This window comes from Ascaphus truei, chromosome 7 (assembly GCF_040206685.1).
Source record: "Ascaphus truei isolate aAscTru1 chromosome 7, aAscTru1.hap1, whole genome shotgun sequence".
NCBI lineage: Eukaryota > Metazoa > Chordata > Amphibia > Anura > Ascaphidae > Ascaphus > Ascaphus truei.
Window position 1 is genome coordinate 48,918,268 of NC_134489.1, and position 18,188 is coordinate 48,936,455.

General features: G+C 44.0%; 1 protein-coding gene across 1 annotated transcript in view; it reads left to right on the plus strand.

The window, feature by feature from the left end:
- The window catches only part of DNAH7 (dynein axonemal heavy chain 7), a 330,067-nt gene that overhangs the window by 29,797 nt on the left and 282,082 nt on the right, over positions 1–18,188 (plus strand). The window contains exon 9 of the mRNA XM_075610041.1: positions 11,000–11,119. Within this exon, the coding sequence (XP_075466156.1) occupies positions 11,000–11,119 (120 nt within the window). The remainder of the gene's footprint in view (positions 1–10,999; positions 11,120–18,188) is intronic.

The window sequence follows — 18,188 nt, forward strand, 5'->3', positions numbered from 1 at the left end:
CCTAATAAAGTCTGCTAGGGGACATCAGCATATATTGGTAATATTAGATTATGCCACCCGATATCCGGAGGCAGTCCCCTACATAGCACCTCTGCTAAAAACATAGCAAAAGAGTTAATAGTTCTGTTTACCAGGGTCGGAATTCCTAAAGAGATCTTAACTGACCAGGGAACACCATTTATGTCCCAAGTAACAAAAGAGTTATGTAAACTCCTAAAAATCAAGCATCTCAGAACCTCAGTCTATCATCCACAAACAGATGGTTTAGTGGAACGGTTCAATAAAACCTTAAAGAGCATGTTACGCCGGGCGGTCGATAAGGATGGGAAAAACTGGGATTGTTTGCTACCATACCTGTTATTTGCCATTAGGGAGGTTCCCCAATCATCCACAGGCTTCTCCCCGTTTGAACTATTGTATGGCCGACACCCAAGGGGCTTACTGGATATAGCCAAAGAGACTTGGGAACACGAGGTTTCCCCATACAGAAGTGTAATAGAGCATGTTGCCCAGATGCAGGACTGCATAGCTGCAGTCCTGCCTATAGTGAGGGAACATATGGAAAAAGCTCAAGAGGCCCAGAGGAATACGTATAATAAGGGTGCTAGGGTCAGAATATTTTTTCCAGGCGATAGGGTACTAGTTCTGGTTCCCACCGTAGAGAGTAAATTCCTTGCTAAGTGGCATGGGCCATATGAGGTTTTGGAAAGAGTGGGAGAAGTAAATTACAAGGTGAGACAGCCAGGTAGGAGGAAACGTGAGCAAATTTACCATATAAACCTTCTTAAGCCCTGGAAAGATAGAGAGGTCTTGTTAACCCTAGTACCCCCAGGTCCGTCAGAGAATCGAGAAACTGACCCAGAGGTTAGCATAGCTGAAACCCTGTCCGTTCATCAGAAACGAGAGGTCCAGAATTTAGTGAGAAGAAACAAAGAAGTCTTCTCTACACAGCCAGGTAGAACTAGCGTAATTGAACATGACCTAGTCTCTGAACCGGGGGTCCGAGTTAACCTTAAACCGTACCGAATCCCAGAGGCCAAAAGAGAGGCTATAAGTTTAGAGGTTAAAAAATGCTAAAACTAGGCGTAATTGAGGAATCCCAAAGTGGGTGGAACAGCCCTATAGTTTTAGTCCCAAAACCAGACGGTACAACAAGGTTTTGCAATGACTACCGTAAACTAAACGCTGTGTCAAAATTTGATACTTATCCTATGCCCAGGGTTGATGAACTGGTAGAGAGACTGGGCAAAGCCCAATATCTCACGACCCTAGACCTAACAAAAGGGTACTGGCAGGTTCCCCTCACAGAAAGGGCAAAAGAAAAGACAGCCTTCTCAACCCCAGACGGCCTCTTTCAGTATAGGGTGCTGCCTTTTGGCTTACATGGAGCTCCCGTCACATTCCAAAGAATGATGGATAAAATTTTAAAACCACATGCTCGGTATGCTGCCGCCTACCTGGATGATGTGGTAATCCATAGTGAAGATTGGCAATCCCACCTTCCAAAGGTCCAAGCTGTGCTTGACGCAGTTCGGTCTGCTGGACTAACTGCCAACCCCGCTAAATGCACTATTGGTCTGGAGGAGGCCAAGTATCTGGGGTATTCTATTGGCAGAGGTTTACTCAAACCCCAAACACTAGAAGTAGAGGCGATACAAAATTGGCCAAGGCCAGTTACAAAAAAACAAGTAAGGACCTTTTTGGGATTAATTGGTTATTATAGAAGGTTTATTCCCAATTTTGCAACCAAGGCAACCCCACTAACCGACCTCACAAAAGCAAGAGGGCCGCTAATGGTAAAGTGGTCCCCCGAAACTGAACAGGCCTTTAGAAGCCTGAAAGAAGCTCTCTGTGCCCAACCAGTGTTTTTAGTTCAAACTGACGCATCTGAGGTAGGGCTGGGGGCTGTACTCTCCCAGGAGCCTCAAGGTGAGGAGCACCCCATCCTTTATTTAAGTAGGAAACTAAATCCCCAGGAGAAAAATTTCTCCATAGTCGAGATAGTGTCTCGCAATAAAGTGGACTGTGGAGACGCTCAAATACTATCTGTTGGGGAGAAAATTCCGGTTGGTCACGGATCATGCACCCCTCACCTGGATGTGTCAAAACAGAGAGAAGAATGCTAGAGTGACCAGGTGGTTCCTAAGCTTACAACCTTTTAAATTTTCTGTGGAACACAGGTCAGGGCACAAACATGGCAATGTTGACGGGTTGTCAAGGATGCACTCCCTAATATCCATGGTCGCTCATCCCTCGAGGTCTGAGCTGGGGGGGAGGATATGTGACAGAAACCAGGGGATGGTAATAAATTCCATATACACTGGCGACACACTTTATTCGAGCTTGGCTAGTCCCACGAATTCGGGTATACCCGGGTGTATTGAGGTTTGTGACTGTTTTCTGCCCGAGTGCATTGAGGTATTTTCTAGGCAGGGATTGAAGCATTTTATTCCCACTGGCTGCAATACTGCACAGTATATATATATATACTGCATTACAATTCATTAATTTATGCCATCTGGTAGACACACGAAGCATTGCAGCCTATTAAATCCTAATCATTACAATTTAACAGATCAGCCGCCCGTCAGCCAGGCATGAACCCAGGCTGGGAAGGCAAACACAACGGGGCTTGTCAGAGGTGAGGAGTGGCGCATTCCAGGTATCTGCCAGGTACAAACTGGGCATTTGCTCGAATAAAGTGTGTCGGTGCAGTATAGGGCTCCCAGGATACTGAACAGTTTCTATCCTGTTTGGCCTGGGAGTGCAGCCTCATAATACATGCACTCCACCCCACAGTTTGGCAAGTGCTGGAACTGAGGGATGACGGATCAAGACCAGAGTTTGTCTGCTGCCTGATTTCTGTCACCTGTCATGCTAATTATAAATCAGGTATTTAAAACTGATTTCCTGGTTCCTCTTCCCTCTCCCCAAGAGCCTGGAGACAGGAAGGCTGCTGGAAGCAGAGAGGGGAAAAGCCTCTCCCCAAACAGGTTAAATCATTCTGTTCCATTTTGTCTAAAACTGCAAAGTACCTTGTTTTGTTGTTGGAAGTGGAAAAGCCACTTCAACCCTGAGTCAGGGAAAACCTAAGTTAAGTTATTGCTCAGGTGAGCAGCTTTTTGTTTTGCTGTGTTTCTGTTGTATGCACTGTGGCAGTCTCAGTGCCTGGGACTGAATAAACCAGGCATAGCCTGTTTAAAGGAACAGCACGTGATGCCTCATCATTTAACCTACCCTAAAAGACCGTGTTCTAACAGTCCCGGACAGACGGCGGAGCCCCAGAGTAAGCCGTTTGTCACAGATGTCATTATTGGTTATACATGTCACGGAAGATCAACATTTTTTTAACACCTTTCTGGGATCATTCATTAGGCAAAACAAGGTAGTGGAATAAAATTAGGTTTATTCGGGTGAAACACGCGTACACACAATGAATATACAAAATACAGGAAGAATACTTACTGGGGGCCTGGGGTTCAAATCTAGGCTCAAATGGGGGCAGGGAGCCTGCTTTGAAAGGTTTACCCTGACCAGGACATCGTCCCGGGCTTCGTGGTACTCTTTTCGAGGAGACTACCCAACCACAACTGCTACGTTCTAGTCTGAGAACTTGGTCTGACTTAGCCTCAGCTAGGCAGGCTTTTCTAGCTCCAAAAATGAAGCCGGTTGCTCTGCTATTTGTAACATAGCAACTTTGAAAAGCCCGCCTTTGCCTTGACGTCTCAAGCCATAAATCGTCTGGTTCTCTAATCAGGCAGTCTCCTTTCATAGACCCTGCTGTTCTATATTTATAGTGACCAATTAGAGAACGAATTGTACCTCAGCCAGCCAATCAGAATGGAGGTTCGTCTGGCTGATGACGTTTGAGGAGGTAGCATACCAAGCTGGCTCGAAAAGCCGAGTGAGAGGGAAATATGAATTGTACAATGGGAAACGCGCCTATGAGCAGTGTCTTCCCTAGCCAACCCATTGCCAACCGCTAGGCAGGCTCCACCAGGTCTACCATGACGTCACCACGCCCCCGATGCACGTTTCGCGTTACGTATCACGGTTCTTCAGGTTTGAATAAACAATGGTAGTGGGATTCAGTTTAATTTTTAGAGATCTGTTTTGACCTCACGGGCGGTTCACCTAGGTTAGTACATTCCTACACTATTTACACATATCACACCATTTATTAAATAACACTGTTGATTATTACAATCACTAGATTTCAATTGCTTTTTTTCACTTTTCACACTACAATATATATTTTTTTGGGGATCCAGGGATATAGTATTAACCTGTACATTTTGAGGTGTGTGCGTAAGTTCCAGACAGTTGGTTAAGGGGTATATACTAGCACTTTTGAGTTAGTACCCTTATAGGAAGGGCATGAAAAGTGGGAAGAAAGAGAGAAGGAACTGGGGAGGGTGGCGGGCGGTGAGGAGGGGCGGAGGCCACCCTGTTCCCCCACGTCCACTTTAGCCAACCCATATATTGGAAATAAGATCCTCTTGTTATTTAAAGTATCCCATTAATCTTTGGGGAGGTTGTGTTCAAAGTCTCCTTTTGCGAGACTTCGGTTCGGTTTGGACTTCAAGTAGTTGACCCGATCAGTTTTAGTGCTGTAAGTGTCTTAATCCTTAGCTGTCTTGACTGTGTAATTCAGTTCACTGTCTCAGCAATGGTTCCCACGTTCTATAAAATCCATCAGTCGACTGCTTTAAAAAAGCCGTAATTTTTTCCATTAGCATCATGTCACGCTTGTGCTCTCCTCACAAGCGCAGGGAAGAAAGGGAAGGACCGTCAGCGAGGTGGGGAGGCCGCAGGGGATACGAAGGGAGTAAGTTGCCGCGCAGCTTGGGATCAGTGCACGTAGTCACGTGACCGCGCCGTGCGCATGAGAATGCGCGATGCGTCCGGAGGTGTGGTGCCTACTCAGAGACACGAGTGATCCAGCTGCATGTGCGCGCATGCTCTGACAGCAGAGCGGGAGTGCGCGCGTTCTCAGGCACCAGCGCGGGGGTTGCAGGAAGCCAACGCTTCAGCACGGGAGTCTGGAAACGGAAACCAGAAACATGGGCATGTAGTCCAGAGCACAAGGTAACATCCAGAGAAGGATTGCTTCTTGGAGAACGTCCAGACTTCTTAAAGGCATAGTGACAGAAACAGCAAGGTGCAGCGAAACTAAACATAACATAAGGGTTCTTAGTCTAATCCATTGGCCAAGGAATTATAAGCCTGCCACCACGTCAAGGTGAACCCTACTTAGCAGGTACCTACACTACCCGATGGTAAACTAACCTCAGTAGTATATGAGTGACTGTCCCAGTCTTCCAGAATCCAAAAGGAGAGTAAAGGTCCCAAGGAGGTCCAGGCAGGAACAGTGTGCGATGGGTACTAGCAGACACCAGGGCAGGCAGCAAAAGACTAAATGCAAAGAGAAAGTCAAAGAGAGGCTTACTTCCTGTCAGGAGGAAGAGGGCAGGATATGCCAGAAAGCAAGATGGCGTTGCTTGCTTCAGAATCCTTAAAGACACAGGATCTTAACCCGCAGCTAGAGGGCGGCGATCAGAAGTAAACAGGTAAGGAAGGGACACGCCGCAGGGGGCGTGTTCCGCGCATCGTTACAGTACCCCCCTCTTAAGGATCGAACTCTGAGCGATCCAAGAGACTTAGGGGCAGCGATGCATAGGAAGGTAGGCTCGCAGCTAGAGGGCAGCGCCCGCCACACAGAGAATCAACAGGGAATCTTGACTCGCAGCTAGAGGACGGCGCATGCCATACAGAGAGACATCAGAGAAACTAGGCATTGGGTAGAGAATACGCCAAAGGGGGCGTGAAGTTGACTCGCAGCTGGAGGGCGGCGCATGACGTCACGTGTACGCGCCACGCGTTAGAGAATGCGTGACGCGACCGGAGGTGGCCGGGCTCCGTGGTACGAGTAGGGAACCGCGGGTGCGTGCATGCTCTATAAGGAGAGCGGGAACTGAGATGCGGCATGTAAGGAGGGAGCACGCCGCAAGGGGCGTGTTCCCCGATTCCTTACAGTATCCCCCCCTTCAGGATCGGACTCCGAACGATCCTTACTAGACTAGGGGGGACTATAGGATCTCCCAACGTTACAGGGGTACAGGAATGGGCCTCTGCATGGAGCTAGCAGCAGGCCTCAGGAACTAGGAACATGGACACAAACATGGCATGGAACATGGAGACAGGCGGGGCCACCTCTGGGGGTCCGTTTGTTTGGCCGAGCATAATGTCACGCTTGTGCTCTCCTCACAAGCGCAGGGAAGAAAGGGGAAGGACCCGTTAGCGAGGTGGGGAGGCCGCAGGGGATACGAAGGGAGTAAGTTGCCGCGCAGCTTGGGATCGGCGCACGTAGTCACGTGACCGCGCTGCGCACACGAGAATACGCGACACGTCCGGAGGTGCGGTGCCTACTCAGAGACACGAGTGATCCAGCTGCATGTGCGCGCATGCTCTGACAGCAGAGCGGGATTGCGCGCGTTCTCAAGCACCAACGCGGGGGTTGTGGGAAGCCAACGCTTCAGCACGGGAGTCTCGAAACGGAAACCAGAAACATGGGCATGGAGTCCAGAGCACAAGGTAACATCCAGAGAAGGATTGCTTCTTGGAGAACGTCCAGACTTCTTAAAGGCATAGTGACAGAAACAGCAAGGTGCAGCGAAACTAAACATAACATAAGGGTTCTTAGTCTAATCCATTGGCCAAGGAATTATAAGCCTGCCACCACGTCAAGGTGAACCCTACTTAGCAGGTACCTACACTACCCGACGGTAAACTAACCTCAGTAGTATATGAGTGACTGTCCCAGTCTTCCAGAATCCAAAAGGAGAGTAAAGGTCCCAAGGAGGTCCAGGCAGGAACAGTGTGCGATGGGTACTAGCAGACACCAGGGCAGGCAGCAAAAGACTAAATGCAAAGAGAAAGTCAAAGAGAGGCTTACTTCCTGTCAGGAGGAAGTGGGCAGGATATGCCAGAAAGCAAGATGGCGTTGCTTGCTTCAGAATCCTTAAAGACACAGGATCTTGACTCGCAGCTAGAGGGCGGCGATCAGAAGTAAACAGGTAAGGAAGGGACACACCGCAGGGGGCGTGTTCCGCGCATCGTTACACATCACCTCGTTTATTCTTTTTTTAACAGTTTGTCTAGATGGGGGGGGCTATCTTCCCCCAAGAGGCTGCCACGGCACATTTAGCCGACGTCAGTATAAATGATATTAGCCATCTCATAGGACGATCTACGTCCTCAAATGGTTTTGCCAGTAGGAAAGTCAAAAGGTCCACAGGAATGGACAGATCTGTTGTATCCTTAATAATTATTTGGACCATGGTCCAGAATTTCTGGATTACTGGACATGTCCACCAAATGTGCACCATATCACCTCTTTGTCCACAGCCCCTCCAGCACAGATCAGACACCAGAGGGTAGATTTGCTTCAGTCGGCTTGGGGTGAGGTACCAATAGTAAAGAATCTTATATATATTTTCTTTGATAGTGGTACCCGTCCTCCCAATAGCCTCCTAATCATCTCTATCAATTTCCAGATTTAAATCGGCCGCCCATTTGAGCATGTAATCATGGTTCGGGGGTGTTTACTGAAGCCTCAAGGCCAGCATATATTTTTGTGATCAGGCTTTTTTGGTACACTCCTCGTTTACACAGTTGAGAGAGGGGAGAATTCTAGCTTTGGTGAGATATTTTTGTAGAAAATGTCTAATTTGGAGATATTTAAACATATGCAAGTCTGGCTTTTCATACTTAATTTGAAGCTCTTGGAAGCTGAGAAATTTCCCATTGTGTAGTAAATCGGCCACTGCCCTAATATTCTTTGCCTTAAATTGGTCGAATTGTTTGGAGTCACAAAAAATATCAAATAACACAGACTACATAATTTTTGGTCGCTTTGTCGCCGTCGCGCCTACTATAAGCGCATGTGACGGATTCAATGTACTTGTTTTGGAGCAACGTTGCGTCGCTGTTGCCAGGCACTATAAGCGCAGCCTTAGGTTCCGTCCATAGAAGCTTTTTGAGACTAATATATTTATGCTGTATGTATGATGTGAGGGTGGGTTTTGGGGATTCTGGAGCTTGATGGGTTACGCAGCTGTTGTTGCTTGGAGGTGTGGCCCTCCCCATGGTTTAAAGCTCGCCCCGCCCCACTTTCCAATTAGCAGTTTTTATCATGATCCTGTGTATCACAGACCCAGCATGGTCTTTCCCCCTCCAGCAGAAAAGAGAGGTGCATGAGAATTGTGCCAGGTAGTGTTAGGACCTGCATTGGGCATGCCGTGAAGTGGCTGCAGGCTTATAACCTTTTTGTCAAAGGGTTTAACTAAATGACCCTTTCTTTCATGAGCAGATAAGCACTGAGGTATTGCACTATATGTTGTGTCATTTTGTATGATGCGCTGGCTTTTCTGTTTTTGTCTGTATATCCTGCCACGCTGCTTTTTGACACTAATATATATATATGCTGTATGTATGATGTGAGGGTGGGTTTTGGGGATCTGGAGCTTGATGGTTTACGCAGCTGATGTTTAATACGCTAATTTAGAGGGACTTTCATTTATCAATTTTTATGAAGCGTTATAAAAATCGAGTTATGGTCATTTTATGTTTCTTCCTGAACTATGCGCACGGCCAGTTTCAGAGCGCTAGGAGCTTCCTAACAGAAGTTAACAAAAAGACGCTTTTTATTCTCTAAGTGCTGGGAATTTAAACATTTTCACTCTCGCCACCTTATACCTGGTGGGAGAGAATCCTAACCCTTATACTGGGTTCTGGGGGTTTGGGCATATACCGGGGGACCCTTGAATGTGATTCATCCCCTTGCCCCGTCTTACTGTTCTGGTCTGTGCTGAAGCAGGGAGACCTGGCGTGAGCCGCCTAACTGCTTCCTAGGGAGGATTTTGTCCGGTGGTCTGTGTCTTCATGTCCCCGGGAATCTGGTAGGATTCCCGGGTACATTGTCGGGGTAGCCAGCAACTCTGGTCCCCTTCTACCCAAACACACCCTGACACAATTTTACCGTAACATCACCCCTGAAACTCACGCACTGCGAATCTCCACTGGTTGGCACTCTTGGAACAGTAAAACACACAGAAATCTTTTAATACAATGCAGTTCACATGCCAAAACTGGGTTGACGAGCTGACACTTCAAACTCCCCAATATGGCTCAGGGGCACCCAGCCGGGCATAATACCTTTATTATTGGCCAGGGTACCCCCTCACCGTCACACCCGCCCTTTTCCTTTTTCCCTCCTTCCCTTTCTTTCGTTGGGTTGGACATTTAGATGTCAAACATACGAGTTGCACTTCGTTGGGTCAAATAGACCAAATTAGTGTCTTTGTAAATTTATAAATGCATGATTTATTATGTATTACTGTAAAGCTTGTATAATCAAGCAGTATATCTGTCATAGTCCCACTGTTCAATATCTGTTTTGTATATATCAAGATCTATATGGGTTTCTGACTATACAGGATTTGAGACACATTGATATTGTATGTTAACTTTTTGCATTACACCTTGGAGTTAAATGTGTGATCTTATTTCATGTTTTCACAAGCTATTTGTACTATTACATTGCAGCAACATTATATTAAAGCTTTAGATTGATGGTATAAATGCTGCTGGTTTGACATGTGGTATATTGGGTGGTGTAAAGGTTTCTGATTATATTATAATTATACCAGGTGGATATCAGTAACCTCATGGGTGGTACAGTACTTGTTGCCCCATAATGAGGTTCTTTGATTATACTGATACTATATTAATGTTACAGAATATACACTTCTGTCAGTGCCACATCCACATATCAAAGATTATTAGTAGTATCATCATGAATTAGTCCGTTCCAGCACTTGCAAAACTGTGGGATGGAGGACATTCATTCTGTGGCTGCACTTTCCAGCCTAAACAGGATAGAAGCTGTCTAGTATCCTGGGAGCCCTATATATCGAATTTACTACTATTCCCTAGTTTCTGTCACAATATTCTAAGAAATATTTATGAGAATGTCACAACAACTATTAGATTAGATGAAGACACAAACAAGGTCAGGATAAGCAAGGGCGTAAGACACCATGTCACCAAGGTTTTTCACAGCAATGCTTGAAGAATTGTTCAAGACATTGAATTAGGAAGAAAAAGTAAGATGGTCGGCCTCCATATAAATATCAGCAAGAACAACGTGACGTGAGTGTCAACACTACAAAGATCGAAATAAATGGATTAGAACTAGAAGTCAAAAACTGTCTGTGTTGGCCTGTAAGTATCAATGCATGAGAACCATTTGAATTAAATCAATAGGAGAATAAAAGTTGGATGCAGCGCATTTGGAAGAAACAAGACCTTCTTTAAAGGAAACCATCCACTGTGCTTCACGAAAAAGCATTTTACATGTTTATTCTGCCTGCATTCACATATAAATGTGAAACTTGATTGCGAAGATAATTCTGACGTTTCAGATAATGCAAAGAAGTATGGAGAAATCTATGCTGGGTATGAAAAGAAAAAATAGGGAAAAGAATGAATGGTTTTGAAAACAAATAAAATTCTGTGACATCATCACAAGGGTGGAGAACTTAAAACGTCAGTGGGTCTGACATCGCAAGACAAAATGACCATTGTTGAACAAAGATGGTACTCGACTGGATTCTAAGATATATTAAAAGACCAAGACAATGACCAAAAATAAGATGTGAGGATGAAATCAGATTTTTTTTTTTTTGAAGCAACATGACAAGAGAGTCTTGCATTGTAGAACCTGGAAGATCATTAGGGTGGCCTTCATCTATAAATATCTGAAAGTACAATTATATTAAAAGGAAGTTACAAATAGAAAGTAGATAGAATATATGTCACTAAGTGAACCAGAAAATGGTTTTAAAAATTTTCCAGAATGGGCTTTATAAAATATTATGATGTATTAAAGGAATATACCAAGCTGAAATGTTTTTAATGCTTTCTTTTTTTTATTAAGGCAACTTCGTCTTGTTGATATTGATGAATTTCACAGCCGCCAAGAGTCAATGGAACTTTCCATCTTCCAGAATCTTGTCATGCGACACATCGATTCTACCAAAGACAAACTGCTTAAAAAGTAAGGATGGGCAGCAGTTTTCATGGGCAAAAATAATATTTCCATACGGTAAAAGTTTGCATGGTTTTTAAAACAATGAGTTTTATGTTTCTGAGTTGTGTATTGCACACATTAGGTATCTTGCTATCCTCTCTAACGTATAATTATGAAGCTGTCACTCTTTATGGAATTGGTATTAGCCACTCTGTAATCCCTTGCTCTTTGAATATTTTTTGTTGGTCAAGTTGCTAGTAGGAACTGATTAAACTTTTACATTAAACCGACCTCCATGTATAACTCAATTTGACTCTCATCTAAGCTGCACAAATGGAGAGGCGTACACAGCAATGTGAAAAATCAAGGGCTGGAACTGGTAATATTTGAAAAATATATTGGCACTGTCATGGGAGACCAGGTTGATTGAGCAAAGCAAGGAGGTAAAATAAATTGTAATTTATTTCAGGAAAAGACATACACACAATGTAACACAATTTACAGGGTTAACACACTTACTGGGAACGGGGCTAACAAATAAATCTATCCTCTAAACGAAATTCACAAAAATGAACTCTGTAGGAGCCTTTTCCAATGTCTGGTAGGTACTCACGATAGTCCTGGAACTGATTTCGGCATGCAATGCCAGACGTGACCGCTACGTTCTTCAGAAGTGGGACTTAGAAGAATTCTTGAGTCAAAATCTTTGAAGCCATCTCGCATCTATTCAGCACAGAGCATCTTTGAATTTGCCGCTATTGGTTTGGCGCTTGGAATCTGCGCTTCTCATTGGTTGCAAGGCTCCTTATGGGTTTCAGTGTCCCATTCACAAATCTCTACAGCCTATCAGAGTGTGGGAATTCTCCTGTCAGACAATTACAGATTTACCGGTATTGTAAAGCCGGATGGGCATCTTTTCTCTGTCTGTCAAGGGACATGCGCCAACCTGGCACCTCTGCCTCTTTGCATACTGAGTTCACCTGCTGTCCAGGCTCTACAGAGTCTGGGTTCTGGCAAATGGTGGACGTATAGCCCTGTGTTAGCCCAGGATGCGGGTACTCAAGCAGAACTGCAGTACCCCTCCTGCTCTAACACCTTGACATCCCTGGGGCTTTAAAGTGAGGACTCTGAACAGACCCATAGGCTCCAACCTTGGTAGCCATCTGGTCTCTTGGAATCCATGACTTGGAAATCCCACAGTTCATTCATAGGTTATCAGTACATATACCTATTAAATTTAACTCTTTAATAAAATATACTATGTCCTGTCTTATGTGTGCTAAAATATACAAGTCCCTATTCTGGTGTCAGGGATGGAGTGAGTATATATTGCCTACTCTCACTAGCTTCATACTTGGCACCCTTTAGAAATGACATAAACTTTTTACACACTAGAAATCACTCTCAGCTTTATCACATAGCTGGAGCACCCCTGAACCCCTATACCAGGTCCAGGGTACCTGAGCATGTATCTGGGTACTTTTGCTTGTACTATGGACCCCTCTTTATTCTAGGGACCGCGTGTATGATTGCAGGTACAGTATACATTAACCCCTTCATGACTGTTTACCTTGTCTGGAAGATGCTGCAGCAGGAATCCTGGCCGTGAGTCGTAATAGTGCTTTCAGAGTCAGAGTTTGCCCGGAGCAGTGTGCTTGGCTGCATCCGAGAATCACACTCTATTGCCGTATCCAACTCCTGGGGTATGGAACTCCGATACATAGACACATTCTGTAAAGACTTTCTCTGACAAACCCACTCTGAAACTTACAGCCTAGAAATCTCCCGGTCCCAGCATCCCAGGAAAGGCAAAACACAGATAAATCTTTAATGTAGCATAATTTGCGCACAGTCACTGTAATGCATCTAGGATATCTGGGTCCAAGAGCTGACACTCTAGGACCCCAACACACAGATCAGGGGTAATCAAGTGAGCTGAACCTTTATTAGTGAGACTGGCTAACCCCTTCACCGTCACAGGCACATCTCTAAAACAGGGTAAGAAAACACTGTTTTCTTACCCTGTTTTAGAGATGTGCCAATAAAGTTTTCAAATATTGCCTGTTCCAGCCCTTGATTTTTCACATTGCTGTGCACGCCTCTCCATTCCTGCAGCTTCATATCATTTCTACGGCAGGAGCACACCACAAGTCCATAATCAGTGTGATCCCGTGAGTACATTATCAGTCCCATTCACAGTGGATTGCGTTTAATTATATTGGGGATTGAGAAAATTGTTCATTGCATTTTTTTTTCTTCGGATTGACAAGAACCAGGACTGTTTTTTTCCTCAGGTTTCCCTAGTGGGAGACCCCAGCCTCCTTCTTCAATATTTCGTATGTACATGGGTATGTTATATTAAGCTCATCAAGAGGACTTACTTTGTTTGTGATATCTTTTCATTTACAAATACTTATGGACTTTCACTTTATAAGTTAGTTCAAAGCCACACAGGAATTTCTCTACAAAATCAAGCTATTGCAATCAACAGATGTACCAAAATTTGCCATTCATAGCTCAAAGGTAGTTTTTAGGATTCAACTGAAACAAGTCCATCAGTATATATCATAGACAGATAAGTAATCGTTGTGTCTATCAGCAGTCTTGAGGTACAGGTATAGTAATTAGAATGAAAGGTGACAGCCTATTGGTTGTTGTTGAGGTAAAGGATTATACAGTCCGTGGGCGGAATGAGCACAGTGGCTCAATTTGAACAACTGGCAGGAATAAGTGTCAAGAGGAGAAATAATGTATAATTGCCTCTGACACCCCGCTCGAGTTGATGTTCTTTTCTCCGCTCCTGTGAACATGGCGCTGCGTCCAACTGCTCGCAATAATGCACCGACTTCAGACAATCAACTGGCACTGGTCTCCGGAATCTGAATCCTGCACCACCGCTGTGCGTCCATTCAATCATAAAGCGGAATGTAGAAAGACTGCAGGGCATTGATTGGGCAGCAAAAACACTCCGAAAAAAGAACTGTTCAACTCACCAGGTATAAAAAATTAAAAAGGATTTATTGGACTACATGATTAAAACAAAAACATACAAGGGAAAAACACAAAACATGCTTTTATTACAGACATTATATTTGAATGGTACAATGTTACTGGGCCCAAGAGCTAAGTCTCTTGGACCCTTATACACGGAGCCGGGGTAACCAAAACGGGCTTGACCTTTATTGTATACCCTGGTTACCCCTCCCGTCACACACACACACCATCTTTTTTTCATGTAAAAACATTAACTAAGGAAAAAGAAAATGTATTTAATGTTATTTTCTAAAATTGGACAAAATGTCATTTTCTTGGTACATAATTTGACTCACCCAGACAAAGTTTTGATCGTCATTTTAAATAATGCATTGCAAAGATTGAAAAATGATTCCTTATTTTTTGTATACTAATTAGATTGATAAGGTCTCCTGATCCAATGCGTACTGTATGTAAGATCTACACCCATTTAAATTAAACTTTTCATATGCTGTATAGTTTGCTAAGGTACACCCCAACACAGACAGAAATAATGTGTGATGGGCAAGGGTAACCAGGCTATATAATAAAGATTAAGCCCTCTGGTTTCCCTTGGGTCCCTGGCAGCTACCTAGCACTATAAGCCAGGGGCCTGTATCTTTACATGCAAAGTTAAAGTGACCCCTGCTTTTCCACTTTCCATGTTCCTGTTACCGCAGACTCATGAAACTTGCTGCTGTAAGTTTTAGGTGGGATATTTGTGTAAGAATGTAATTATTTTGTTTGCAGGAGTTCGGGGACCGGAGCTACCGGTAGTACCTTAGTTCTACCCGGCGAGCAGGCATGATTTGCCGGTACACAAGTGGAATTACACCGTGGCTGCCACGGGTCCCCCAGACTCCTGGTTTTCGAGCCCCGATATCTCAGTCCTATATCCCTTACAGTCATGAGTCTCCCCAAGGTCCCCCATGTATAAAATACGTTTTATGTACTTTATACATTTATCATAAGGCTCTATGCAGTCCGCCAGGGAAACTGATTATGTCGATGGCGGCACTGGAGGAAAGTCAGCCTGGGGGTTCTTGCGTTTCGCTGACACATACAGCTTCGTCAGGAGCATTATGCTCCTGACGAAGCTGTATGTGTCAGCGAAACGCGTAGACCATTCAACTAGCTGCAGCTGCCTCCAAAAGAGAAGACGCCGGACGCAAGAACCCCCAGGCTGACTTTCCTCCAGTGCCGTCATCGATATCCAACGGATGCGGTCCACCCGCGAAAGCGAAAGTGACGTCAGACGCCGTCGCTGGCGACACACTTTGCCACAGGAGGAAGACTGGGAGAAAACACTGCCGCAAACAAGAGCATTCATTTGCTAAAGAAACCTTTACATGTACATACAATTGTACTTAGTGTGAGTACTATCCTTATTCCTCAATATATAAACGCTTTATATTTACCATCTGCACTACTGGGCTATATCTGTTTTGTTTCAATTGCATGAACCGAATGGAGATTTGAATGCTAACATCCCTGGAATAGAAGACCAATTACACACACACCTCCTGACTGAGTCAGAAAAAAGCACTACTTTTTCTTACATTTTGTAAGTAGAAAATCCTCAAGAGCCAAGACCTGCATCTAGCCCATATTATATTAACATACTACACTATTATTGTTTTTTATGTTTTTCATTTTTCATGAGGTGCTCCTGATTGGATCGCTCCCTTCTCACCCCAAAGAAAAACTGCATCTGTGGGAAATCTTAGCAAATTTCCTAGAAAGGTTGAGAAGTATCCGGTTGGGTAACATCTTATGTACATTTGTATTTTAAATTTGTATATCACTGTTTATATTTAAGGAAATTGTGGCGCCTATGCGAATCATTTAGAGTACTGCCCAGTAGCTGGCAATGGGTTGACTGAGAGAAGCAGCAGAATGTCGGTGCGTTTCCCATTGGTCAATTCATATGTCCCGCCCATGGGGCATCCCGAGCCAGCTTGACACGCCTCCTCCTCTGGCATCAGCCAAGAGATGACCCCCTGTTTCTATTGGCTAGTGGGATAGGGTTCCCATGCTCTGATTGGTCGCTCTTCCTATCTCCATGCTATGGATAGCTTAGCGGAGTGTATGTAAAGGGATGGCCGAGGCAGAGAACCAGACCATCTAGTGACTTGTATCGATAAAGCTAAGGCAGACTTTTCAAAGTTGCTCTGTTCGAAATAACAGAGCAACCGGCTTCATTTTGGTGCTAGGAAAGTCTGCCTGGCAGAGACTAAGTCCCGTCTTTTGCAGCCAAGTTCTGAGAATTGAAGTAGCGGTCGCGGCTATGAACTGAAGCTGAAAAATAGGACCAGTAGAACTGGGGGTATATCCCGGTCAGGGTACGCTCATCCAAGCGGGCGTCCTGCACCTAGGAAAGCCTAGATTTCCCCCCCAGAACCCCACTAAGTGTATTTTTAACTGTTTCTTGTGTATCTCTTCTTCTTGTATGTGGGTTTACCAAATAAATGCAATTTGTTTTTACTACCTTGTTTTGCCTAATGAATGATCCCGGTAATATATAAATGGTGTTAAAAGTATTTGGTCTCCCGTGACATAATGGTCTACAAATTTAATTGCAAAAATGTGAAAATTACATTGGCCCTCTAGGTAAAAACTATTGTACCCTCGGCAGTGAAAAGAGGATACCTCGAAATATATTCCTGTGGGGGAAGAACAAAACACCCATATCTGCACCTCGATTGAAAATACGTACTTTAGTGTGGGTATTTGGAATGGTATTGGGGTTTCGTCTTGCCAAGGATGTCAAAATGTGAAATTACTGAATATTTATGAGAACAAATAGCCAAAGTATTTTTTAACAGTTATTCCCGGCTAGAACTTTTTTGGGGTTGAAACACGTTACCCTTCAGAATATATATTTTTCCATGGGAGTAATGTTATGCTATAATGTAGTTTTTGCCAGTGATGCCGTACACCTTGTGTGGTTCGCCCAAATTTCAGGTGTAAAGGAAGAGCCTTTAGCAGTATCACTAATTTGGGGCCTTTCTTTGCCAAAAGAGTATGTAAAGCTATACTTATTTGATATTAGTGTACTCAGGGGATCCAGTACAATAACATTTTGTATTCCTTTCAATGATTAAACTAAGCTGGTGTGAGTAATTGTGATGCAAAATCTGGAAGTTCGGGGTCATGATATTTTTCTTATAAATGTACACTGCTTTCAATAAAGATTCCTGGCAAGAAATTTAGTGCGAAAATGTTTATCAGTGTACTCAGAAGACACAGGACTATATGATTTAGTATTCCTTTTAATTAAAGGATTGCATTTGTTAGAGATACTGTAGGAAGTCCAAAGTCGTAGGGAAGCGCAAACATATGTGGAAACAGAAAACAGATGTCCAATAGTGCAGTATGGTCTAATATAAATGTGGATGTTAGCTCTTTAATTTTAATGAGTTGGGTACTCACAAGTATAGGTAGGTCTAAATACACTTAATGGTATCTTTAGTTGGTTGATCTTAGACCGCAATCTAGTTGAGGGTAGAACCAGAATATGTATATCCACTTTCACCCTTTAGGAATGAGAAAGAGGACCGGACATAGTGCAGACTATAAAACTTTGATGGTAAGTATAGGATGGTATACACTCACATGGTTAAAATATGGTACAGGCAATTTAATCTACTCGATCGACACCGGCACTGGAACTTGGAGCAGTGTTTATCCACCTCGGTATGGTCTTCCCGCCAAACGCACACCTCGCGGCTCCATCTACAGGACTCCGGATGTTTGGCGCCTGCGGATCCAAGGGGTTTCCGGTGGACAGCGTGAAGCGTCACTCTACGAGTTTCACCACAGCTGGTTTCATCAGGAGTGCAATATGCAATAATGCAATATTATGAAGTTTAAATACATTTAGAGATAGCAGAGGATTATTTTTTGTATAATTTATTTATTAAACACCAACATATTCTGCAATGTAATACTGTGCAATGGGGCTGTGAAAGATGAGAACAATAAATGGGTACATTAAGTAAGGAGGGCTCAGCTCCTATGAGCTTGCAATTAAAAAGAAAGGGAAAGTGGTAATATATAATTGTTGGGGTGTTTCTAAAGACAG